Below are 26,311 nucleotides of genomic sequence, written 5' to 3'. Positions count from 1 at the left end.
TCAGGATAGGCCTAATTTTCGCAATATTACGTAGATGAAAAAATGCAGTCCGTGAGGTTTGTTTTAAATGAGAATTAAAAGACAAATCTTGATCAAATATTACTCCGAGGTTTCTTACGGTAGTGCTAGAGGCCAGAGCAATGCCATCTAGAGAAACTATGTCATCAGATAAAGAGTCTCTGAGTTGTTTGGGGCCAAGAACAATAACTTCAGTTTTGTCTGTCTTTATGTTGCCTTATGTCATCTGACTTTACGTGACAGTACTTTTGCTAACATAACTTTACTTAGCCTTACGTCATCTGACTTTACGTGACAGTGCTTTTGCCAACATAACTTTACTTAGCCTTACTTCATCTAACTTTACGTGATAGTGCTTTTGCTAGCATAGTTTTATGTAGCCTTACGTCATCTGACTTTACGTGTCAGTACTTTTGCTAATGTAACTTTTTGTAGCCTTACTTCTTTTGACTTTACGGGACAGTACTTTTGCTAACGTAACTTTATGTAGCCTTACGTCATCTGACTTTACGTGACAGTACTTTTGCTAACGTAACTTTATATAGCCTTACTTCATCTGACTTTACGTGACAGTGCTTTTGCCAACATAACTTTACTTAGCCTTACTTCATCTGACTTTACGGGACAGTACTTTTGCTCACGTAACTTTAGTTAGCCTTACTTCATCTGACTTTACGTGATAATTGTTTTGCTAGCATATTTTTATGTAGCCTTACGTCATCTGACTTTACGTGTCAGTACTTTTGCTAACGTTACTTTATGTAGCCTTACGTCATCTGACTTTACGTGTCAGTACTTCTGCTAACCTAACTGTATGTAGCCTTACGTCATCTGACTTTATGTGACAGTACTTTTGCTAACCTAACTTTATGTAGCCTTACTGCATCTGACTTTACGGGACAGTACTTTTGCTAATGTAACTTTATGTAGCCTTACTTCATCTGATTTTACGTGACAGTACTTTTGCTAACCTAACTTTATGTAGCCTTACTGCATCTGACTTTTCGGGACAGTACTTTTGCTAACGTAACTTTATGTAGCCTTACTTCATCAGGCTTTACGTGTCAGTGCTTTTGCTAACGTAACTTTTTGTAGCCTTACTTCATCTGACTTTACCTGACAGTACTTTTGCTAATGTAACTTTACTTGGCCTTACTTCATCTGACTTCACCTTACAGTGCTAGCGTATTTTTATGTAGCCTAACGTTATCTGACTACGTGTCAGTACTTTTGCAAACTTCCCAGATAGCACACATACATCTGGCCGACGTCGGCCCGATGTATCAAGTTTACATCGTTAAGACGTAGCAGGGAGAGCGTTTGCTCATTGCCAAGACGTCGCTGAGACGTTGGCCTTTAATCGAAAATGACCACCACGCGACGTTCAAACAATCAATAAAAAACTGCGCTCAGTAGGCGCTCCTTCATAAAAATTTATATGCTTCGTTAACTACGACCTTTATTCATTTAGGTCGGACCTTTCAAACTACAAATATTTCACCATCCAATGTGAGAAATCAGTGCTAACATTCAAAAATAGCTGATTGTTACCCTATTTCATGTGTAAGTGTGCACAATGAAGAGACAAAAGTCAATTTGACAAACTTTATTTTCAAATTTCCACAAACAATATCTGACGGCCAGTCCGCTTCTCCTGGCAGCCTGCAAGACACAGAAAAGATGATGAGCACATAACTTCAAGAAACAAATCCCAACTTCGTATTTTTTTTTTAGCATTTCAGCTGTCTTTTAGCCAGATTGAAGGCTTTGTGTCCGTCACTCTGCTTAATTTAGTGTTGAAACGGTTAAATAACGGGATCCGTTAAGTCCGTTAACTGTTAACAGCAGCTCAACAGTCAGTCCTTCATCTCGGAAAAACAGTGGCTTCAAAACTGCGCTATTACCTGTAGCCACCGGGTCAGTTTGCTTTGCAGAGGAGGAGACCTCGACTGATAAATTGCCCATAAAATCACATTAACAACATACTGAAGGCATCCTTAAACTTCACTATTTCACCTCCGCGCTCCTCTCTGCTGGTCTCACCGACACTTCAGCACCCGTTCTGGGATACACAGTGTCGGCCCGCCCCGCCTGACCTCCGTGCTCCTCTCCGCTCCTCTCCCAGACACTTGAGCACACGTCCAGGGCCCCGGAGGGCAGGCCGGGGGGCCGCGGGACCACGGGTGGCAGCTCCGGGCACTTCCACTTTAACCCAAAACGAGTGCTCACGATAACCAGATGAGCAGATAACGTCAACTAGGGAAAATAAAATGAAAACACCACAGTTGTAGCCTGTTAGCATAACATGAGCTAAACCGCTAAACTAGCTAACAGCTAACGAAAGATAACGTTAGTTGGTGGGGAGCTGTGCTAAGCTATATACACCCAGTCGTGCTTCGCCACTCACCAGGAACCTCTTTTAACGGTCACAGAAGAAACAACAAAGCTATTTTCTGCCAATTTATTCCAGTAGAGCTTACCTGAAACCAACTGCGATGAGATGCTGTGTCCTGCGAGCTCAGTTCCAAACAAACACCGCGGAGATGAAATTCCGCCTCTGTGGCGACTTCCGTATGTGGGCAGACATTCTACGGCACTGGGCCGACCTAAAGCCGACGTAACAGAGACGTTTGATGAGCTGGGACAAAAGAGTATTAAATTTAAAGATATCCGCCCATGCGGCCGACGCTTGTCAGACGTTATAAATTCAGGGCCGATGTGTAGTCCTCAGGCCGACGTCGGCCAGATGTATGTGTGCTATCTGGGTTAATGTTACAATGTTTCAGGAGCGTGTTGCTGTTCCGTCCTCCCAGACTGGATAATAAGTTTGAGGACAGTGTGGTCGTCTTCAGAGACTACCTGACCATCGGATCTCTGAGACGCTTCATTAGAGACAACATGTGAGTGTCTCTCAGTGTCCTCAGTCCAGTTTGACAACAGCAGCACCTGGTGGAGATCCGAGGACCTGTCTTTGTCTACCTGTCTGTCCCCAGATATGGACTGTGTCCTCACATGACTGCAGAGAACAGAGACCGTCTGAGAGTCCGAGATCTGCTGACGGCGTACTATGACCTGGACTACCACCACAACGTCCGTGGGTCCAACTACTGGAGGAACAGGTAAACACATGAAAAGGTAAACATATACAGGAAACACATGGACAGGTAAGCATATACAGGAAACACATGGACAGGTAAACACATGGACAGGTAAGCATATACAGGAAACACATGGACAGGTAAACATATACAGGAAACACATGAACAGGTAAACATATACAGGGGTCCGTTTCACAAAGCAGGTTTAGTGAAAACTCAGAGTCTGTTAACCCTGAAATGAGGGAAACTCTGGGTTTTCCGTTTCAGAAAGGGAGGTAACTTAAGCCAGAGAAAGCGGAGTAACTCCAGCCCGTTTCAGAAAGAGAGGTAACTGAAGCTCGGTGTCAGTTACTATGGCAACTGACTCTGTGAACCTAACCTGGTCGGGAGCAGGTTTTCTTCAATGAACCTCGAGTTTCTAGCTGTCTCCTCCCTCTTACGCCACACACGCACTGTGATTCATTCATTCATTCATTTACTGCCGCGTGGGTTTCAGCGAGTTTGATCATCTGTCCTCAAGGTAAAGTCGGATCCTAAAGTGTGTTCTATTTGATCATCTGTCCTCAAGGTAAAGTCGGATCCTAAAGTGTGTTCTAGTTCTAAAATTACTTTTTTCGACCATGGCATGTCCGTTCTTGTAGGACCCTGTGGACGAAGAGGCAGTGTTACTGAGGAGGGAGTTACGCATTCGTCAGGAGATTATTCACAGGCCCAGCACTGACGTATTATCATTTCCAGAACATTTTCTTTTTGAATGGTACCGTTTCACATCACAGTCCATCATTTATATCCATAACCTCATCCATCGTGACATAACCAACGTCACCAACCGTGGACGTGCACTTTCATCTACCCAGATTCCTTGTGTTGCTCTAGTTTTCTGTATAATATCGGAGATGCAGAAAATATCAGTGCGGCCACTGTCTGCAGAGCCGTGAGAAAAGTGTCCCTAGCTCTGAAACGTCTATTAAACTCTTTTGTTGTGTTCCCTGGACATAAACCTGTGAGGGTCATCAAGGAGGAGCTCCACAGGATTGCAGGTGAATAATGTAAAAATCAGTTCAAATTTATGATTATAAATCATATTCAGTTAATGACATGGTGCTGCAACCTCAGACTGGGATTAGTCATTTTAATTTCTTTTAGGATTCCCCGGTGTGATAGGGTGCACTGATGGAACCCACATTCCCATCATTGCTCCTTCACAAAATGAAGGAGACTATGTGAATATGAAGTCCATTCACAGCATTAATGTGCAGGTAGATTGACTGTCTCAAAATGTCAGACTGCATCACACTGCAAAAACTCAAAATCATACCAAGAATATGTGTCTTATTTCTAGTCAAAATGTCTCATTTCTAGTCAAAACAAATCACACCTAAAAGTAACTTGTTTTTAGACCATTTTCACTTGAAAAATAATGAGGTGGGATTGCATCTAAGTGAACTAAATTTTAGCTTTAACACCATTCCACCTGTTTGCATCTGTAGCCTAACATTATTGTGATTGCATAAATGTATAAAATAAATTTAAACTTAGGCTACGCATTGACTCGAGCAGTAATTTTCTCCCACGCTGATTCCGATGACGGCTTTTTTAAGTCGTGGTGCACGCACTTAACTCAGAGTGAACAAACTCTGTGTTGATTGAACCGATTGAAATCACCTGTTCTGAAACCCGTAACCCAGAGTTTCCCATCTCAGAGTTACTCAACTCAGAGTTCAGAGTTAGACTCAGAGTTTGTTGAACCTCCTTTCTGAAACGGACCCCAGGAAACACACGGACAGGTAAACATAAACAGGAAACACATGGACAGGTAAACATAAACAGGAAACACGAACAGGTAAAGACACTTTTTGTGGTTGAGCCCCGCCCCTTCTGTCTTGTTGCCAGGGTGTTGAGAGTGGCGTCAAAATATTCTGGGAGGGGCCTGACATTCTCAGTAGCCAATAAGAAGGACTTCCTGTCTGAGCTGGAGGACGACTTCGGTCTGGGGACATCGGACGGAGGAGAGCTGCCGTTTGTCACTATCCGGACCAAACTGGGCCACAAGTACACCATGAGGGAGGAGTTCACGTATGTAACCAGGCCAAACCAGGCTAAAATAATACACCATGAGGGAGGAGTTCACATTTGCTCACCTGTATGACATCACACATGTTGAGCCAATCAGGTCACAGTAGTGTGTGTGTGTGTGTGTGTGTGTGTGTGTGTGTGTCAGGAGGGATGGGCGGTCCTTGGAGAGGTTCCTGGACGAGTTCTTCGCAGGTCGTCTGAAGCGTTTTGTGAAGTCTGAGCCCATCCCTGAGAGGAACACTGCTGCTGTCAAGGTGAGACTCTGAGCCACGCCCCCTTTAGTATCATTAACATTTACACCCTCAGGAGGAAGCAGAGAGGATGATGAGAGTCGAACCGCCAACACCGTGGTCACATAGTCAGTGTCTGTCTTGTCTCTGACCTGTGACCTGTGACATGTGTCTGCAGGTGGTCGTTGCCGAGTCTTTCGATGAGGTTGTCAATGATCCAAATAAGGACGTCCTGATTCAGTTCTTCTCTCCGTTCTGTCCTCACTGTAAGAAACTGGAGCCGGTCTACAGAGACCTCGCTGACACAGTACGTACATAATCTTCAAGTTAGCTTGCAAACAAGGTAGGCTATGCTAACAAGGAAATGTGTCAGTGGACTAGAATATTAGCGAGTTTGCTTGCTAACCAGATTGGCTATGCTAACAAGTATATATTTTAGCCTATTTGTAAGCTTACTTGTTAACATGGTCTTACTAGCTAATGAGCTAATATTCTAGTCTATAAGCACGTTCACATGTTAGCATAGCCTACTTAGTTAGCAAGCTAACTAGCTAATATGCTAGTCTATTAGCAAGTTCACTTGTTAGCATAGCCTACCTAGTTAGCAAGCTAACTGGCTAATATTCTAGTCGATTAGCATGTTCACTTGTTAGCATAGCCTATCTAGTTAGCAAGCTAACTGGCTAATATTCTAGTCTGTTAGAATATTTACTTAATAGCATAATCTACTTGGATAGGTTTTTTTAGAGCTATTGTTTGGATTAAAACCTCTGTCTGTCCCTCTGTCCGTCAGCTGTCCTCTGATCCGAACATTGTCATTGCCAAGATGAACGCTGCAGATAACGATGTTCCACTGGGATACGACGTCCAGGGGTGAGACATCAGCAGCTGCTTCCTCCTGTCTCCGTCTCTCCGTCTCTGTCTCTGAAACTGTCCCTCTGTCCCTTCACAGGTATCCCACCATTTACTTTGCTCCCGTGGGCCGGAAGGACGAGCCGATCAGATACGAGGTTAACAACTTCCTGTCCACAGTCCATCATCTCCGTCTCACTCATTGTGTCACATTACATCTGGTCACATGATGTCCTCCTCTGTGTGTCCTCAGGGGGGTCGAGAGCTCAAAGACTTCCTGAAGTTCCTGAAGAGCAAGGCGAGTCATAGTCTGGTGTCCACTGGGTCCAGGGATGAACTCTGACACGTCTATCCACGCCGATCAGGTCCAACGGAAGCAGCTGGTCTCCATGACAACGGACATTAAATCTCATCTCCATTGCGACTCAGTCCAAGCCGACCGGACTCGACTCAAGTCACTCTGTTCTGGTGTTCCATCAGCATCATCGTGGATCGTACCTGGTACGTTCTGGTACCACCGGAAGGAGGCGGAGCTACATCACTGCAGACCACTGATTGGTTGGAGAGAGTTGTCACTTTGGTGACATGAGACATCCTGCACGAGCCCACCATTTTGTTTTTGTTTATTTAGTTTTTTATTTATTTTCATCATTTAACAAACATTACGCCGCAAATTTGGGATTTCCCCATAATGTTGGATTTTAATGTTAGCCTTTAGTGCATTAGCTAACATTAGCTTCAATGGCAAAACATAATGGATTTCCCAGTAATTGTTAGCCTTTAGCGCATTAGCTAACATTAGCTTCAATGGCAAAACATAATGGATTTCCCAGTAATTGTTAGCCTTTAGCGCATTAGCTAACATTAGCTTCAATTGCAAAACAAATAGTGGATTTCCCAGTAATGTTAACTTTTAGCGCATTAGCTAACATTAGCTTCAGTAGCAAAACAAAGGAGGAGACCAGCTTTTATTTTGTCTTTTTCAAATGGAACTTCCTATCACTGCGCCCAGTGTTCTTTATATTCCTATTTATTTTATATAAAAAAGAAAATACTTTATTGATTTCATCGTGTGTGTTAATTGTTTGTGTTTTCTTATTTACTGATGGAACAGTAGTGGAACATCAAACTGATGCACAAATCTTCTCAGAGCCTTACGGCTGCCAGTTCCCACTGAGGAGGAGCGTTCAATAAAACTCTGACAGCTGGTTTGTGTTTGTTGTCGTGTCCCTGCTACACTCGGCTGGTTGTGACTCGTTAGCATGTCACTGTTGTGTGTGGAGAGATCTGTGTGTGAGTAGAATCTGAAATAAATTCCTTCTAGTAAATATATTTATTTTTATATGTTGTTAGGGAATGTTCATTATCTTTTTTGGGGGGAGGGGTGCACCATGCCTCACCTATATTTGCACCAAATATAGGTGAGGCATGTCAAATAATATTTTAAGCACCAGGGTGGACTTATGGTTTTTAATTCTGGCTCAGGGTCGGGGCATACACATTTAAATACTTTTAATTTCAAAGTTTTTCATAGAAAACCTGTGGGGGTTTTTTCCCAACAATTTTTGATAATTTTGTTTCTTTAAGTTTTCTTTTTCCTTAAATTTTTGTGTTGTTTTGGGCATTTTTATTTTTATTTTTTTGGGGGGGGGTTTCTTATTTGTGGTGATTTTTTCTGTAAAAACTAAAATGTGTTCTTGTAAAATTTTTGGTGCGTTCTTTTTTTTGTTTTTTAATTTTGATTCATTTTCTCTTTCTGATCAATTTGTTTTGTAAGTTTTGGGGCTCTTGGGGGCTTTTTATACATTTTGTTAAAATTTCCTTTAAAAATGTATGTCGATGTTTTTGTGGTGATCTTTTTTCCATTGAACATTTTTGCATTTTTTGAGGGGGGGGGGGGGGGGGGGGGGTTAATGTTTCCTTTAAACAAATTTGGCAATTTTTTTTAAATGTAAATGTGTGGGTTTGGAAGGCAGATCTTCTTTTAAAATGTATTACAGCCAGATACAGTAAAAACAGAAATTATTGGATTTTCAAATTGCCGACAGTCCTTCGACACATTTTGCCTTCCATCAGGAAAAAAATCATAACTGAATCTGAGCTGAAAATAGTGATTTTTCGTTAAGATCATTTTATTCTATGCCTCATTTAAAATGTGTCAAAAAATAAATCACCTCCGTCTCATAAATAAAGAACGGTCCCTTACATAAAAATCATGTAACAGATGATGAAACAGTGACAGTGACACAAAATATGAAATACGTCAGTATTTAAATACATGCCAGTTTCCTTTTAAAATGCATTTGTATGCATTTATGAATAGATTTTCAAATTGAATAAATATATATTTACTTACTTTTCTAAGTTGTTGTTTGTAAGTTATCTAAATCCACTGATATCTTGTTTTTATTTCGAACAGAATAATAAAAACTTCTGACGAACAACATGACGGATGTAAAATCATGGAGAGTGTAAATGAGGTCTGGTTGCTGTTTCCATAGACGTGTCTGTTGGTGTTTCACCATAAAAGGCTGAGCCTGTCTCCGCTCATTTCAGGTCATTGACTCAATTGGCGGACGCGCCTGTCAGTCACAGTGATCCTCTCAGCTGATTGGTCGGGCTGTGGTTGATTTCCCGCCCCTGCCGCTAAGCCCTCCCTCTCTCTCCCTCCCAGAACCTTCCAGGCCGAAGCAGTCCGACACGCGCCGTCACGATGATGGGCCAGCAGGTTTTAGTGCTCAGTAAGTACCAAAAATCTTCAATCTTCAGTCTTCATCTTGAAACATGTCTGCGTTATCACCGGGGGCTCCGCGGTACCGGGACTCTGCCCGGTTTACAGCGGCCCTGCTGCGACACAAAGCGGACACCGGCAGTTCCCCCAGCCGCGGAGCATGTGCTTCCTCCCACCGTGCGCTAACTGTTAGCATCGTCAGCTCGTGTTCCCAATGAGGCGATATGCTAGGCTAATAAATCCCTTTACTCAGCATAGAGATAGACTTAGCCTGCTAACATGCTAACAGCGTCAGTATCTTTGTGTTTAATGCTAACCCATTAGCATGTAGCTTTAATGTCACCGCGGTGTTTTAATGAAGAAATAGAGTACAGATAGTGACCGGATGTGACTCAGCACTTTTTGATTATAATGTAACAGACTGAAGATAAAAACGAGCTAATGTTAATGTTAGCCGGCGGTGCTAATGTTAGCTAACAGCGGATAATGTGTCCGCAGTTTAACGTTCTTTTGTTGAGGCAGCAGACACACCCTCACTGATCGATCACATCTCATATCGATGTTATTGATTCAGTGTGATATCACATATTTCATATTAATGCGAATAAACGCTGCGTGTCCTTTTTCTGAAGCTGCTCGTTCATTGAAGATCAAACTTTATTAATCCCACACAGAGTGACATGAGAAACAAATGAGACAAAATAAACTCTATTGATCCTCAGAGACGTTCAGCAGCACAGACTGAAATATCATCAATAAAGATGAGATTATAATGAGCGGTCCAGCCAGAGCACATTTTATATAAAAGGGTCATTTAAAGTGCTGAAGGAGCAGATAATGCATCATGAAAATACAATTTCAAATATTAAATATTGTACAATTACAAATGTAGAATATACCTAAATATAATAGGAAAAAATCTACATATAAAATACACATAGTAAAAAATAAATACAAACTATAATATGAATTAAAGCTGCAAGCAGCAATGAACGGGCCCTCGCACCTTCACACAACTCGGGGGGGCTGGCAGGACGCGGGCTGGTGTGACACTTCATTTCCATCAAAGGTGGATGCCACGTGCAGGAGTGACTTGGCGTATCCTTGATACAGTTTGTACCACATCCTCTGTCCACTAGAGGGAGCTGGAGAACGCACTAATGATGTTATGTTTTTATACATCAAATATCCACCACAGCATTTAAGTCTCAGATAAATCAAATGATAAATGTCTGATAAGACGTACTTCCTGTCACCGCACGGTGGCGCTGTGAGTATCAGGAAATGTGGTCATACAGATGTGTTCAGGGCGGGACTAATATGAATCACGTGCAGTTTGGTGGAGATCCAACTTTTTACACCAAAGTTGTAGCAGTTTCATGGCGAGACCTCAAAATTCAACGCTCCGCAGCGGGCGTGCCATTCAACATTGGGAAGGTCTTGTTATAACTTTTGGTCACAACATAGTCACGCTAACATCTGAAGCCAGTCGGATTAAATCTGAAGGACGAGTTTGTAAAAACACAACACATGGGAAACACCAACAATGACCACGAAATTCAAAATGGCCGACTTCATGTTGAGTTAAGGCAATGGGTCCAAGAGACTTTATTGTGCATTTGGGCATGATGCAGGTATGTGCCGATTTTCATGCATGTTGGTAAAACACATGTGGGGGGGCTGCACTTTAATGGGCGTGGCCAAGCCATTTCGCCACGCCCACCGACGAAACTCACATCACTTGTCCAGGTCTAGGCTATGAAGTCTCGCACCCTATGAAGTCTAGACCTGGACTACACCTCACACCACTATGAAGCCTAGACCTGGACTACACCTCACACCACTATGAAGCCTAGACCTGGACTACACCTCGCACTGAGGTCGGTGCTCGGGCCCTAAATATAATATATAAAATATAAAAAATGTAAAATGCACATAAATGAACAGCGAACACAAAATATCATATAGAATATTAAAATATAAATATTGAATTTACATAAATAAGATATAAATATAAAATATGGTTTAAAATATTGATATATAAATAGAAATATGTAAATATATAATATACATAAATAAAAAATACATAAAATATAAAATATACCATTGGAAAAAAAAAATATAAAATGTATGAACAAAGTTAAGGACACAGATTTACAATTAAAGAGAAGAGAAAAAAACAAAAGGTCAAATTAATTATTGAATGATTTAAAAACATCCCCATTAACAGTTCAGAGAGGAGGAGCAAAGATAAACTAGATATTTCAGTCAGTCAGCGGTCGTTACAGGGCGGGGCAGGCGGAGGAAAACAGGAAGTGTTCAGAGTCATCAACACACTTCCTCTCCAGGTAACGAGTGTCATTAATAAGTGTGTCAACTTCCTGTGTGTGTTTCCTGTGCAGACCAGAACATCAAGAGAGAGTCGGGACGTAAAGTTCAGACAGGAAACATCAATGCTGCCAAGGTCAGTGAGCCAGAGGGGGCGGAGTCTACCTGAGGGTCATGACACACACCTGCGGCACACACTGACTGCAGTTTGAGTCGTCGGGTTTCTCCGTGACGTTAGCTTTTTAGCACGTTAGCTTATTGTTTTGCTGTCGGAGCTAACATTAGCTAATGTGCTAAAAAGTTAGCATTGCAGTGTAATCCGATATTTGTTTTGCTATGGAAGCTAACGTTAGCTAATGTGTGTGTTTCAGACCATAGCAGATGTGATCAGGACGTGCCTCGGCCCTCGGGCCATGATGAAGGTGAGATCATCATCATCATCACACAAACATTCACCCACACCCTGACAGTGTCATTGATTCATTGAGTAATCGTGTGTGTGTGTGTGTGTGTGTGTGTGTGTGTGTGTGTGTGTGTGTGTGTGTGTGTAGATGCTGCTCGACCCCATGGGAGGAATCGTGATGACCAATGATGGAAACGCCATCCTCAGAGAGGTCAGCAGATGTTTATATGTTTACATTAAACATACAGGGCATGTCTGATGATGATGATGTCATTGCTGAGGACCTGCATCTCCATGGTAACAGATCCAGGTCCAGCATCCAGCAGCCAAGTCCATGATTGAGATCAGCCGCACGCAGGACGAGGAGGTGGGAGACGGGACCACGTCTGTCATCATCCTGGGTGAGTCTTCCGATGACATCATGAGAGGAAGTGATGTCAGATCCTTTCAGATTAAAATCGACTATCCTCACAGGGTCCACTGTCCTCACAGTGTGGACATGTAGACTGTCCTCACAGTGTTCACTGTCCTCACAGTGTGGACATGTTGACTGTCCTCACAGTGTTCACTGTTCTCACAGTGTGGACATGTTGGCTATCCTCACAGTGTTCATTGTCCTCACAGTGTTCACTGTTCTCACAGTGTGGACATGTAGACTACATTGTCCTCACAGTGTTCATTGTCCTCAGTGTGGACATGTAGACTGTCTTCACAGTGTATTTTGTGTGTTAAACACTGTGTGTTGTGTTTTTCTGTAACGTGTGTGCGTACATGCAGCGGGGGAGATGCTGGCGGTAGCAGAGCAGTTCCTGGAGCAGCAGATGCACCCGACGGTGATCATTGGCGCCTACAGACGGGCTCTGGAGGACATGTTGGACACTCTGAAGGACATCAGGTACACACAGAGGCTTTTATTGTGAAAGGGCAGCAGGAGGGAGACAGTGTTAAAATACTGATGATGATGTCACACCCCAGCATCCCTGTGGACACGGCGGACCGCTCCATGATGCTGAAGATCGTCCACTCGGCTATCAACACCAAAGCGGTGAGCCGCTGGTCAGAGCTGGCGTGCAGCATCGCGCTGGACGCCGTCCGCACCGTGGAGCTGGAAGACAATGGACGCAAGGAGATCGACATCAAGAAGTACGCCAAAGTGGAGAAGGTAACCACTTTCTGTCTGTCCAGCACTGATGATCACCATTGGATGCATCTGCTGACACTTCCTGTCACATGTTGTTGTGGTGTGTTCAGGTTCCTGGCGGGATCATCGAGGACTCGTGTGTCCTGAAAGGCGTGATGGTCAACAAAGATGTGACACACCCGAGGATGAGACGCGTCATCAAGGAGCCGCGCATCGTCCTGCTGGACTGTTCCCTGGAGTACAAGAAGGGCGAGAGCCAGGTGAGACACTCCTGAGTTCATATAAACAACAGCTAATGATGCTAACAATGCTAACAACAAATTAGGAACAACTGCTGGACCTGAAGTGGTCTGAGTTGACTGAGGGGTGTCCGACTTTAAAGGGACAGTTCTGCTGTATCAGGGGTGTGTGTAGTGTGTATTACACGTGTGTGTGTGTGTGTTTGCAGACAGACATAGAGATCAGTAAGGAGGAGGACTTCGCCCGAATCCTGCAGATGGAGGAAGAATACATCCAGCAGATCTGTGAGGACATCATCCGCCTCAAACCAGACCTGCTGTTCACTGAAAAGGGCATCTCAGGTACACACACACACACACACACACACACACACACACACACACACACACTGTTAGCACATTAGGTAATATTAGAGCCAACAATATTGGATTTCACTCTAATGTTAACTTCTTAGCGCATTAGCTGAACACGCATCATCTTCCTCCATTGTCTTAAACAAGGCAACAGAACTTGTTAGCTAGTGCTAGCTAATGTCTGTGGAGCTAGTGTTTTGCCTCCAGCTAAGCCCCGCCCATCAAAAAACATTATACTGTTTACTAACAGTAGAAGGGTTAATATTATATTATAATACTTTTTTTTTTTTTTTTTTTTTTTTAATATTATCCCTCATAACATACCGTGCCCTGACAAAATCATGTCGCTTAAACACAGAGGAAACAAAATAGTGGATTAAAGAAGACAATAAAGATAATCCCTCTCATGTGTCCTCTCAGATTTGGCGCAGCACTACCTGATGAAGGCCAACATCACTGCCATCCGCCGCGTGAGGAAGACCGACAACAACCGCATCGCCAGGTAATCTGCTCACCTACAGCCAATCAGCTGTCAGCAGACAGCATGTGTCTGTAACCTGTCTCTGTCTTTCAGGGCGTGCGGCGCTCGCATTGTCAGCCGAACCGACGAACTGCGCGAGGAAGACGTTGGTACGGGGGCGGGACTGTTTGAGGTCAAGAAGATCGGCGATGAGTATTTCACCTTCGTCACTGAGTGTAAAGACCCGAAGGCCTGCACCATCCTGCTGAGAGGAGCCAGCAAGGAGATCCTCGCTGTGAGAACCTTTTCCTTACTTTAATCTTTAATGTTCTTCAAATTCACTTGAGCTGCTGTCAGCCACACTTGAGCTGCTGTCAGCCACACTTCAGCTGCTGTCACCCACACTTGAGCTGCTTTCACTCACACTTCAGCTGCTGTCACCCACACTTCAGCTGCTCTCACCTACACTTGAGCTGCTCTCACCCACACTTGAGCTGCTGTCAGCCACACTTGAGCTGCTGTCACTCACACTTCAGCTGCTGTCAGCCACACTTCAGCTGCTGTCAGCCACACTTCAGCTGCTCTCACCCACACTTGAGCTGCTGTCACCCACACTTGAGCTGCTCTCACCCACACTTGAGCTGCTGTCAGCCACACTTGAGCTGCTTTCACTCACACTTCAGCTGCTGTCAGCCACACTTCAGCTGCTGTCAGCCACACTTGAGCTGCTCTCACCCACACTTCAGCTGCTCTCACCCACACTTGAGCTGCTGTCACCCACACTTGAGCTGCTATCACCCACACTTGAGCTGCTGTCAGCCACACTTCAGCTGCTGTCAGCCACACTTGAGCTGCTTTCACCCACACTTGAGCTGCTGTCACCCACACTTGAGCTGCTGTCAGCCACACTTGAGCTGCTTTCACCCACACTTGAGCTGCTGTCACCCACACTTGAGCTGCTGTCAGCCACACTTGAGCTGCTTTCACCCACACTTGAGCTGCTGTCACCCACACTTGAGCTGCTGTCAGCCACACTTGAGCTGCTGTCAGCCACACTTGAGCTGCTTTCACCCACACTTGAGCTGCTGTCACCCACACTTGAGCTGCTGTCAGCCACACTTGAGCTGCTTTCACCCACACTTGAGCTGCTGTCAGCCACACTTGAGCTGCTTTCACCCACACTTGAGCTGCTGTCACTCACACTTCAGCTGCTTTCACCCACACTTCAGCTGCTTTCACCCACACTTCAGATCTTTCATATTTCCCACCTGTGTCTGACACTTGCACTTCCTTCAGCTGAGCGCTTGTGTGTTGCTTTCCTTCAGGAAGTGGAGAGGAACCTTCAGGATGCCATGCAGGTGTGTCGTAATGTCCTGCTGGACCCCTTCCTGTTGCCTGGGGGCGGTGCCACAGAGATGGCGGTGTCTAAGCGTCTGATGGAGCGTTCCCGCGCTCTGACCGGTGTGGAACAGTGGCCATACCGCGCAGTGGCTCAGGCCCTGGAGGTGATCCCCCGAACCCTCATCCAGAACTGTGGAGCCTCCACCATCAGAGTGCTGACATCACTGAGGGTAACACACAACTTTATTTAGTTCATTCTTCTCAAATGCAGTTGTTGTATTGACAGTTTATTAATGATGTCATTGGTGTGTGTGTGTGTGTGTGTGTGTGTGTGTGCGCGCAGGCCAAACACACCCAGGAGAACAGTGTGTGTTGGGGCGTGGACGGGGAAACAGGTTGTCTGTCTGACATGAACACTCTGGGGATCTGTGAGCCGCTTGCCGTCAAAGCTCAGACCTACAAGACCGCCGTCGAGGTCAGAAGCCCCTGCCATCCTGAGGCTGATGATGTCATCGTGACACTGACCGACACACACACTAACCCCTCTTTTCTCTGTCTCTGTTGCCCAGACGGCCATCTTGTTGCTGCGCATTGATGACATTGTCTCTGGTCACAAGAAGAAAGACAAAGATGACCAGATGGGCGGACCAGGTGCCGAGTAGATCCAGATCGATACGGATCAACGTCAGAGTCACTCCAGAGTGTGTGTGTGTGTGTGTGTGTGTGTGTGTGTGTGTGTGTGTGCATGTGTGTGCGCGCGCGTGTGTGTGTGTGGACCAGACGACTCTCTGAAACTTCCTGAACCTGTTAATAAAGTTAACGTTGGTTAAATGTCCAGATGTTTGTACTCTAACTTCATTTATAACCATCACAGTATTTACAACGTTTTTAACTTTATTTACAACATCTATATCTTTATTTACAAGGTCTAACTTTATTTACGAGGTTTAACTTTATGAGGTCTATAACTTTATTTACGAGGTCTAACTTAATTTATGAGGTCTAACTTTACGAGGTCTATAACTTTATTTACGAGGTGTAACTTTATGAGGTCTATAACTTTATTTACGGGATCTATAACTTTATTTACGAGGTCTAACTTTATGAGGTCTATAACTTTATGAGGTCTAACTATTTACAAGGTCTAACTATGAGGTCTGTAACTTTATTTACGAGGTCTAACTTTACGAGGTCTGTAACTTTATTTACGAGGTCTAACTTTACAAGGTCTGTAACTATTTACGAAGTCTAACTTTATTTACGAGGTCTATAACTTTATGAGGTCTGTAACTTTATTTACAAGGTCTATAACTTTATGAGGTCTGTAACTTTACAAGGTCTATAACTTTGTTTATGAGGTCTGTAACTTTATTTACAAGGAATATAACAATTTATAAGGTCTAACTTTATTTACAAGGTCTGTAACTTTATTTACATGTATAACTTTTTTTTAACGTCTATAAGTTCATTTATAACCATCAGAGTACTGACATCACTCTGGGTATCACAAAACTTTATAACATCTGTAACTTTATGCCCCTCCTCTAAGTCAAAAAAAAAAAAAAAAAAAAGATGATTTGACGAGTCTCCCTCTTTTCTTTTTTTTTTTTGATTGTTTTTTCATTCAGAAATAACGAACAGTCCCTTAATGTGTCAGACACGAAACAGGAAGTAGAATTATTTCTGGAATTTTTTTTTTTAAAAATTTAACACTTCAGATTTTATTTATTTATTTATGTTAATCTAAAATTTGTTTCGTCGTGTCTTATTCCGCTTCTTCGCTTTTATGCCGGGATTATGTAAAAAGTAAAAAAATAAATGATAATAATAAAAAGCGGTCAGCTGACAGGAAGGACGGGGGCCGGTCATATGACCCGCGGCGCCGCTTGGTCATAACAAAGATGGTGGCGGCGGTGAAGAAGTGGAGCTACGGAGCTTCTGGACTCATATTATTGTTGTCTGTCTTCAGTTTGAGTCAAAGTGCGTCCAGCGGGGACACAACGTACCGGAGACAGGTGAGAACGCTTCGTGTAACGTGTCCATATTTAAAGGACAGAGCGCGAGGACACAGACAGAGGGACCGGAAGTGAAACTGTTTTTATTTCAGCTCAGACAGAAAACAATTCACAGGTTATAATTTAAATTCTGGTTTTCGAAAAAGTGTTTTTAGATGTTGAATTTCTTCCAACTGTTGCTTTATTATTTTATTAATTTAAATTTAAAGTTTGAATCAGTAGTTTTAACCTAATTTTATCTGTGCTGTTCAGACTATTTTTATTTCATTTTATTTTTATTTTATAAACTTTAGTTATCATTTTTTTTTATTTTGCTTTTTCAAATAATATTTTTTTGTCTCATTGTATTTTTTTGGTCTTGTTAAACTTGATGTACAGTAGTTTCAGAGGTGGAAGAAGTACTCAAATATTACACAATGCATTTATATATGTAAAACAAAATGGCGACTATCTCTGTCAAGCCAGTCTGCAGCTGACACAAAAGTGGACAAGGTCCAAAACCTGATCAGATTAAATGGTTAAAACTTTTTGTTATCTATCATTAATAACGTTTGTCGTAGGGCTGCAGCTATCTATTCTTTCAGTAATCGAGTATTCTATCAATTATTCTGGTGATTAATCGAGTAATCAGATAAGAAATACTGTGTGTGTTTACTACATTACTTTAGCTTTATTTTTAAGACAATATATAAAAGAGAAAATAAGAAAAGTCTCTGAAATGAGAGAAATGAGCAAAACGTCAGTCACGCAAATGACCGATTTCATACGCACTCATGCTACGCCGCTATTTCTCATGCTGTCAGGAATAATCATTGTTGGGAAGTATGGGCCGTTCCATATAGATCTTACCGCTAGTAAGACGGTAGGAAAGACAGGAAGCTGTGCAAAATTACGCAGCGACACGTCATGACACGCCTCTTTGAGGAGGTTCTAACAGTAGCGGTCTCGTACGAACTCAGAGGACCACGAGTTTGGAAAGACTGAGGAAAGCAAAGATGGCTGCGCCCTATATTTACCATAAGTGGCTCTGCTCTTTACTATTATTTTTACTGTTTAGCAAATTTGAGTCTTCATGTGAATGACTCGTACACATTACAATGGGTTATGTGAATTTTTTATGATGTGCTGTTGTGCGTGGAATGTCGTGTATGTGTTGTTTATCCGTTGGTGTTGGTGAAAGTAGCTAGCAGTGATGCTAATAATAAAGGCTCTGCTACTGCAATAGCGACGACTGCTTTCTTGGAGGCATCCATCTTTGTTTATGTTTAGGTCGTAAATGGTACAAATGCAAACGGGGACGCAAACCGCCAATTTAAGCAGGAACTTACGACATTTTACAACATCATCTTGAGTCTCACCGCTCGTAGCAACGTAAATGGATCACAGCACCAGCTCACTACAAGGTGCGACTTTACGAATGTAACAGCATTCTCAGTGCGTGGTGGTGACGTCACTACTTTCTGAGTCAAATATCTTTTCAGTAGTGAAGTTAATTGATTGAACGAGTCGCACAGTAGCGTCCATAAAAGTTACAAACTCTTTTTCCCAGGAAAACTCTGAAATGCAGCAAACTTCTTTCCTGTGGAAGTCTGGATAAAAGTAAGGATGGTAGAACTGAGGATCAGTGATGTGACTGACACCAGCGCCACACTGAGGCATGAGATGACAGAGTTGCTGTTGCAACTCATAATGTAATAATGGCTCATAATGTAATAACAGTTCATGTAATAACAGCTCATAATGTAGTAACAGCTCATAATGTAATAACAGCTCATAATGTAATAACAGCTCATAATGTAGTTACAGTTCATAATGTAACAGTTCATAATGTAATAACAGCTCATAATGTAATAACAGCTCATAATGTAGTTACAGTTCATAATGTAGTTACAGTTCATAATGTAATAACAGCTCATAATGTAGTAACAGCTCATAATGTAATAACAGCTCATAATGTAATAACAGCTCATAATGTAGTTACAGTTCATAATGTAATAACAGCTCATAATGTAATAACAGCTCATAATGTAGTAACAGTTCATAATGTAATAACCTCATAATGTAATAACAGCTCATAATGTAGTAACAGCTCATAATGTAATAACAGCTCATAATGTAGTTACAGTTCATAATGTAATAACAGCTCATAATGTAATAACAGTTCATAACAGTTCATAATGTGCATAACGTCGATTATGAGCCATTATTACATTATAAGTTGCTCGTCCCGTATTGAAAAATAAAACGTAGCGTCCTTCACTGATTCAGTACGGGATGCAGTTTGTCCCGTATTTCTGTGGAAAGAGTTTAACGACACATATTGGAGAAATATTAAATCAAGAGGAGAATGTCACATAATGGCAGGTCTGTCACTCAGCGTCGCCATAGTATCGTTGCCATAGTTACGGAGACTCCGCTCAGGACCACTGTTAGCCCGCTCACTGACCCGCCGCCTGACTGATAAAGTTATCTGAAGGTCCCTCTACGCCCGGATATTAAACTTATGGAGCTTATGGATTCATAAAGCCTCACGTGCACTTATATCTCAGTCATTGTGGAGCTGGGCGCACATGCACAAGCTTTGTTTACTCTACAGGGTTCGTACGTTTTGAAAAAACCTGGAAAAGTCATGAAATTTGAAAATGTCATTTTCCAGGCCTGGAAAAGTTTTGGAAACATAAGTTCACCCCAAAAGTTTTGGAAAAGTCATGGATTTTTTCTCACTTAATGATAACATTTAGTAATAACAGTCTGTAAAGTTGATTTTTAAAATTGATCAATAAATATTTTGTATCGAAAAGTCTCGCGCATTGATCTGACCAGCCTCTGTTTTCGTCAGGTCACACGTAACGTGCGCAGCGTAACTTAGCAAGGTGCAGATCGGATCGCGTGACAACATGCTAACAGTTTAGCTCACAAAGATGCCAGGAAGGTGCTCATTCAACAACGTTTGGCTGCACTTAGAGAAGTATAAATCATGGCTGGAGAAGACGGAGGACAAAGGCAAGGCTAAATGTGTCATATGCAATAAGACGTTTGATATCTCTAATATGGGGGAGGCAGCATTGACTAGCCATGCTAAAGGAGCAAAGCACCACGCTGCTGTGACTGCCCGCGAAGCTAGCGCCATCACGAGCTTTTTCCGACTACAGACAACCCCCCAGACGGCCACTGTGACACCGGCTGTTTGCAGCAGCAGTACTGCCACCTCCTCATTGAAACAAGGGACTCTCTCAAATGTTGTCACCAGAAATGAAGTGCTAACGTCAGAAGTTTTATGGGCGCTTAAGGTAGCTAATGCTCACTTTTCATACAAGTCATGTGAAGACATAAGCCAGTTTTTCCAGGCTATGTTTCCAGATAGCCAAATAGCAACGAAATTTGCTTGTGGCGAACGCAAATGCGCATATCTGTGTACATTTGGACTGGCGCCCTACTTTAAAGGACTCACTTTACGTCGAGTGTCAAAGCAAAGATATGTCATGTTATTTGACGAAAGCCTGAATCACTACTTGCAGTCTAAACAGGTAGACATGCATGTGAGAGTGTGGGACAGGCCCGAGGTGAAAACGACGTACATCGGCTCGGAGTTTCTGGGTCATGCAACAGCTGCAGACATTGTTGAGACACTGAACAACTTGCTTTCGGAGATCGGAACTCGGAATCTGGTCCAAATCTCTATGGACGGGCCGAACGTCAACTGGAAAGTGTTCGAAATACTCCAGAAGCAAGTGGAGACTGATGCGGGAAAGACGCTTATCAACATCGGCTCGTGCGGTTTGCACATACTGCACAACGCATTCAGGGATGGATGCAAATCCACCGGATGGGAAGTTGAACACGGACTCTCAAGTCTATACTGGCTGTTTCATGATAGCCCAGCCCGACACGAAGATTTTGTGAAAGCAACTGGATGTAACACAACCATGCTTAAATTTTGCAAGCACCGGTGGGTGGAGAATGTCAACGTTTCAGAGAGAGGATTGCGGCTCTGGCCGCATGTCAAAAACTACGTTGGGGTGGTAGGGAGAGGCGAGCTTCCCAATCCAAAGGTGAAGTCATTCGAGGAGGTGAAGAACCGATGTGCTGACCCTCTTTTCACCGTGAAGGTGGCGACGTTTAACAGCATTGCAAGAGAAATCGACCCCTTTCTCACCTTGTATCAGACGGACAAACCTATGCTGCCCTTCCTCTGCGAGGATATGAATAAACTGATCAAAGGTAAGATTTAACATATTTATTATGTATTTGCTGTGCTTTTGATTTGTTACATCCAGTCTATTTATGGTTAGAAACACACAACACTTTGAAATTGAACCAATTTGTGGTAGCCTAGTGCAGAATTATGACTTGAAACATAACATGTTTAAACTTACAACCTGTTGCATGATTGTGCATTACCAAAATGTGTGCGTCTTAATACAGTTAATGTTCCTATCCTATCCATCACCAACACCTGAAATTGCCCTTATGATGCTCGTTACATTGTAAGATGTAAGCTACCTTTCTCAAGGCATCATCTAAGACAGCAGCCTTATTATCGCCAGGTTACTGTCTGTTTCATAACGCAGCAGGGCAGGACTGGGACAAAAAAGCGGACCTGGCATTGTGGGCCCAGACCGGCCCACAACACACACACGCCGCCGCCAGGACTGCGCGCACTTGGCGTAGCCTACCTCCCTCTCCTGTCCTGTGCTCTGACTGTGTGTGTGTGTGTGTGTGTGTGTCGCGCTGTGGCGTGCGCTCACACACACGCTCACACACACACATCACCCAGCACTGTCAGGACAGGCGAGGCACAACGTCAAGTGCGCACATGGAGCTACACTGTGCACGTGAAATGCACCACGCGCGCGCATTTCACCGCGTGCGTAATACGCGTTTGGAAAGCTCCACTTGTCAGCTGTACAAGCTACACCAGGCCCGCGGGTGTTACCGCGGTTATGCGGCATAGAAATAACAGTCTGTAGCAAATTCAATTGATTTTGAAAAAAAAACTTTATTAAAGGCGGCACGGTGGTGTGGTAGTTAGCACTGTCGCCTCACAGCAAGAGGGTTGCCGGTTCGATCCCGGGTGTGGGAGCCCTTCTGTGCGGAGTTTGCATGTTCTCCCTGTGTCAGCGTAGGTTCTCTCCGGGCACTCCGGCTTCCTCCCACAGTCCAAAGACATGCAGATTGGGGACTAGGTTAATTGATAACTCTAAATTGTCCATAGGTGTGAATGTGAGCGTGAATGGTTGTTTGTCTCTATGTGTCAGCCCTGCGATAGTCTGGCGACCTGTCCAGGGTGTACCCTGCCTCTCGCCCGATGTCAGCTGGGATAGGCTCCAGCCCCCCCGCGACCCTCAAGAGGATGAAGCGGTTAGAAGATGAATGAATGAATGAACTTTATTAAATTATGTTTTTGTACAAGATATAATAGTATAGATAAAAGAAGTTTTTTAATTAGGAAAAAACAGGTATTGCCTGATGAAGATGTGATTTTGGCCCACCATTCAGTTGGTCAGAGAAAAATTTGGCCTGAGGCAAACCTAGTTGCCAACCCCTCGTCTACGCTATTATTAATAATAACTAAAAGCTAGAATGAGATAAATGGTAATTACATGCAGACAATACAAGTAGCACACATCATATGTTTAACACAAATGAAAGTGATGCATGTATTGCTGTATTATGATTTAGGCCTATAATTTGCTACTTAAGAGTGAAGAGTTATGGAGAAGGGGTGGAACTATATGAGTTTAGCTTCAGCCCACCCCTTTTCAGACGTGAACAAAAGTTTGCAAAGTGCAGCTACTTGCTTACATTGTTTTCTTTAATTGTTTACTTACTCTATTTTACATGATCAAAATAAATATTTTAATCATTCATTCAAACCAAACATTCTGTTTATTTGAATCGTTTGCAGGGCTCATGGGCCGATTTGTGGTGGACAAGCACCTGCAAGAGGCAACATCTACACTCAAACTTCTGGAGGTGCCTTTCCAGGACAACAGTCTACATAAGGATGCTTCACAAATTGACATTGGATTTGCAGCAGACACCATCCTGAAGCAACTCAGATCCTCAAAACAGGTGTCAGAGAGGCAGGCGATCGAGGTGAGATTGGACTGCAAGAGGCTTTTGATCACCCTCCTGGAGAAGCTGCTGAAAAAGGCTCCATTGCAGCACACAATAGTGAGAAGCATGCAGTGCCTCGACCCAAGACGCATGGCTAAATCCAAGGAACAGTGTGTGAAACAAATGACAAGAATGTTACACATACTTGTTGAATGTAAACACATAGATGATGCAGTGTGTGATGATACCCTCAGAGAGTTTAGGGAGGTTTGTGATATGGCTCGTTGTCACGCTGCTTTCAGGGAGTTTGATCCCATCACAGATAGAGTTGACAGCCTTCTCTACGAGACAGTGGGGACAAAGCCATCTTTTTGCAGAGTGTGGGATCTGATGAAGCTTGTACTGGTCCTGTCTCATGGACAGGCCAGTGTGGAAAGAGGATTTTCAATCAACAAAGAATTGATTGTGGAGAATCAGAAAGAACTGTCTTTGATGGCGCAGAGACTCATTGTCGACCATGTCCGATCCGTTGGGGGTGTTACAAACATTAACATCACAAAAGAGCTGCTCATGTCAGCAGCAGGTGCTCGACAGAAGTATCATGCCTACTTGGATGAACAGAAAAGAGTCACAGAAAAGCAAACTGTTGATCTGAAGCGGAAGGCCCTCAATGATGAACTCCATGATTTGAAAAAGAGGAGGGCTACAATTGAGACTGATATTTGTGCCCTAGAAAAGTCAGCTGATGAATATGCTGAGAAAGCAGAGACCACAAGCAAACTGACATTCATCGCCAAATCCAACAGTTTCCGGCGTACTGCAAAAGAAAAGAAAGCTTGTGTGTGTGTGTGTATGTATATGTATGAAAAGACTGAATTTCCCTCTTGGGGATTAATAATATAAATAAAAATGAAATTTAAAAAACATAAAGTTTTAACAACAATAATTCAATTCAGTTTTATTTATAAAGCCCAATATCACAAATCACAATTTGCCTCACAGGGCTTTACAGCATATGACATCCCTCTGTCCTTATGACCCTCACAGCTGACACAATAACAAGACAAGTCGCTGTTAATTAGGAAGTACTCATTTGGGGACGCTGGGACTTAATTATTTTACTTGATTTTTGACGACTGACGGAGGTCTTCAGTTTTTCTTCTCTCCTTCAGTTGTCGGTACAGTTGAACCCCGGCGCCCCGGCACCACCTCAGGGTTTCGACCTGCTGCACGTGAGAGCCGTTGGAGTCAACGACACGCTGCACTTCCTGTTGTGCAGCCTGGGGGCGCCAACACTGCTGCTCGTCCACACCAACACTTCTTCATCTACGGTGAAGGTCAGCACTCATCTTCTTCAGGGGTTCACCTCTGATCCAGGATTGACGGCGCTCTGATGATGTCATGTTTTTCTCTCTCAGGTGAACTGGAGTCAGTTTTCAGATCGTAATGTCAGCAGCAGCCTGAAGGTGGAGCCAGAAAGCAGCATCATCTACAGCACCGCCGTCGTCTTCAGCAGGGTCAGAAACTTCCACCTTAAATCTGCTAATGTCATTCAGTCCATCTTAAATCTGTTAACATCAGTCAGTCCACCTTAAAGGGATAGTGCACCCAAAAATGAAAATTCAGCCATTATCTGCTCACCCATATGCCGAGGGAGGCTCAGGTGAAGGTTTAGAGTCCTCACATCACTTGCAGAGATCCAAGGGGAGAGGAGGTAGCAACACAACTCCACCTAATGGAGGCTGACGGCGCCCCAGATTCAAACGTCCAAAAACACATAATTGAAACCACAAAATATCTCCATACTGCTCGTCCGTAGTGATCCAAGTGTCCTGAAGCCCCGACATAAAAAGTTGTTTGGAAAAACCTCATTTGAACTCTGTTTTTAGCCTCATTGTAGCCTGTAGCTCTGACTGCCTCTCTGGGCACCGCGCTCACGTGTGCGCGCTTGCACGAGACCGTGAGACATGGGCACCGCGTTCATGTGTGTTCACATGCTTTCGCTGGTCTCGCACGCAAGTCCACACATGTGAGCATGGTGTACAGAGAGGCTTATGTGTATAATAACAGTAGAAGTATGACTAATGATAACAGCAGCAGCACAACCACACACGTCACACTATCCAGGCACCGCTGTGATATGAGTTAACCTGAGAGACAGTGGAGCACAAAGGCTCCGGAGAAGAAGCCGAGTTAGAGAGAGAGAGAGAGAGAGAGAGAGAGAGAGAGAAGGTGCCCGGTGTATTATAGGGGGTTCCCCGGCAGACTAGTAGCAGTCCAACATAAGTAGTGGTATAACAGTAGTTACTTTGTGTAACTACTGATGCTCAGGGTTTATGGAGTTATATTTGTCTCATTAATACCTGTAAATGCACAGAGGGTGATCTACAAATATTTCTTGATCTGCACACGTTTCATAATTAGTTGTGTGAACAGATCGACAATCTGTGTGTAAATGTGTAATCTGTAAATATAAAACACCTTCCACAAATTCAAAAAATATCTGTGAATACATTAAATTAATTTGCAAATAAATGAAAAGCATTTGTGAATATATCTTCCTAACATTTACAACTTTCGAACAGGCATTTTTGAACTCAGTTTTTATTTGTGAATCGAAAAAACATTTGTGGATCTCAGTTCTACGCGTGTGGATTTGCTTTTTACACCCACAGATTTTTGAGACAAACTTTCCGCCGGTCCGAACGAAAATGCACTCGTATCACTCAGCCATCTCGGTCCGAACGAAAATGCACTCGTATCACTCAGCCATCTTCGGATAGCATGTGATCACCCAGCTGATGACGTCATTTCCGCATGTGAAAGTAAGAGCATGCAGTCTTTCTATGAGCTGTTTTTTGTTGTTGTTTTAATAATAATCAGCGATAAGTAACGTGCATTCATTGTTTTATGTTAATGTCATACAGTGAGTATTAGTGTGTGTTTATTTGTTCTATGTATCTGG

The 26,311-nt window shown here is 43.2% G+C and overlaps 4 protein-coding genes and 1 long non-coding RNA gene across 9 annotated transcripts in view; 4 read left to right on the top strand and 1 right to left on the bottom strand.

Moving 5' to 3' along the window:
- Positions 1 to 8,339, top strand: part of LOC126384420 (protein disulfide-isomerase A3-like) — an 11,257-nt gene extending 2,918 nt beyond the window's left edge. Inside the window, exons 6-13 of one of the 3 annotated variants that reach the window (XM_050035503.1) lie at positions 2,832 to 2,918; positions 3,012 to 3,137; positions 5,010 to 5,192; positions 5,338 to 5,446; positions 5,601 to 5,729; positions 6,216 to 6,295; positions 6,375 to 6,432; positions 6,528 to 8,339. In XM_050035503.1, coding sequence (XP_049891460.1) covers positions 2,832 to 2,918; positions 3,012 to 3,137; positions 5,010 to 5,192; positions 5,338 to 5,446; positions 5,601 to 5,729; positions 6,216 to 6,295; positions 6,375 to 6,432; positions 6,528 to 6,617 — 862 coding nt within the window. In that variant the 3' untranslated portion in view covers positions 6,618 to 8,339. Of the gene's footprint in view, positions 1 to 2,804; positions 2,919 to 3,011; positions 3,138 to 5,009; positions 5,193 to 5,337; positions 5,447 to 5,600; positions 5,730 to 6,215; positions 6,296 to 6,374; positions 6,433 to 6,527 lie in introns of all 3 variants that reach the window. The other 2 variants (XM_050035502.1, XM_050035504.1) reach the window with 2 other exon arrangements.
- LOC126384506 (uncharacterized) lies at positions 1,610 to 2,798 on the bottom strand. Of its 3 annotated transcripts, none has more exons than XR_007569287.1 (3): positions 2,499 to 2,794; positions 2,005 to 2,274; positions 1,610 to 1,680 (listed from the first exon to the last, which is right to left on the bottom strand). It is a non-coding gene; the product is annotated as an uncharacterized LOC126384506 (long non-coding RNA). The 3 variants fall into 3 exon arrangements; XR_007569286.1 differs by having other exon boundaries at positions 2,035 to 2,274; positions 2,499 to 2,793; XR_007569285.1 differs by having other exon boundaries at positions 1,610 to 2,274; positions 2,499 to 2,798.
- A 546-nt stretch (positions 8,340 to 8,885) lies between the features above and the next one.
- Positions 8,886 to 16,108, top strand: cct3 (chaperonin containing TCP1, subunit 3 (gamma)). Its single transcript, XM_050035477.1, has 14 exons — positions 8,886 to 9,015; positions 11,408 to 11,469; positions 11,705 to 11,755; positions 11,885 to 11,947; positions 12,041 to 12,137; positions 12,514 to 12,631; positions 12,712 to 12,898; positions 12,988 to 13,137; positions 13,326 to 13,458; positions 13,891 to 13,972; positions 14,045 to 14,225; positions 15,256 to 15,501; positions 15,615 to 15,746; positions 15,841 to 16,108. Exons 1-14 carry the CDS (start codon positions 8,988 to 8,990, stop codon positions 15,931 to 15,933), a joined length of 1,623 nt encoding a protein of 540 aa, XP_049891434.1. The 5' UTR covers positions 8,886 to 8,987; the 3' UTR covers positions 15,934 to 16,108.
- A 1,017-nt stretch (positions 16,109 to 17,125) lies between these two features.
- The window catches only part of glmp (glycosylated lysosomal membrane protein), a 17,448-nt gene continuing 8,262 nt past the window's right edge, over positions 17,126 to 26,311 (top strand). The window contains exons 1-3 of the mRNA XM_050035521.1: positions 17,126 to 17,286; positions 24,519 to 24,683; positions 24,765 to 24,863. Of these exons, the coding sequence (XP_049891478.1) occupies positions 17,173 to 17,286; positions 24,519 to 24,683; positions 24,765 to 24,863 (378 nt within the window). The 5' untranslated portion in view covers positions 17,126 to 17,172. The remainder of the gene's footprint in view (positions 17,287 to 24,518; positions 24,684 to 24,764; positions 24,864 to 26,311) is intronic.
- On the top strand, positions 20,191 to 24,482 carry LOC126384393 (uncharacterized). Its single transcript, XM_050035447.1, has 2 exons — positions 20,191 to 21,507; positions 23,195 to 24,482. The coding sequence occupies exons 1-2, from the start codon at positions 20,208 to 20,210 to the stop codon at positions 24,247 to 24,249; spliced, it is 2,355 nt and encodes a 784-aa protein (XP_049891404.1). The 5' UTR covers positions 20,191 to 20,207; the 3' UTR covers positions 24,250 to 24,482.

Source organism: Epinephelus moara, chromosome 22 (assembly GCF_006386435.1).
Source record: "Epinephelus moara isolate mb chromosome 22, YSFRI_EMoa_1.0, whole genome shotgun sequence".
Lineage (NCBI taxonomy): Eukaryota > Metazoa > Chordata > Actinopteri > Perciformes > Serranidae > Epinephelus > Epinephelus moara.
This window is presented reverse-complemented; position numbering and strand designations above follow the sequence as displayed.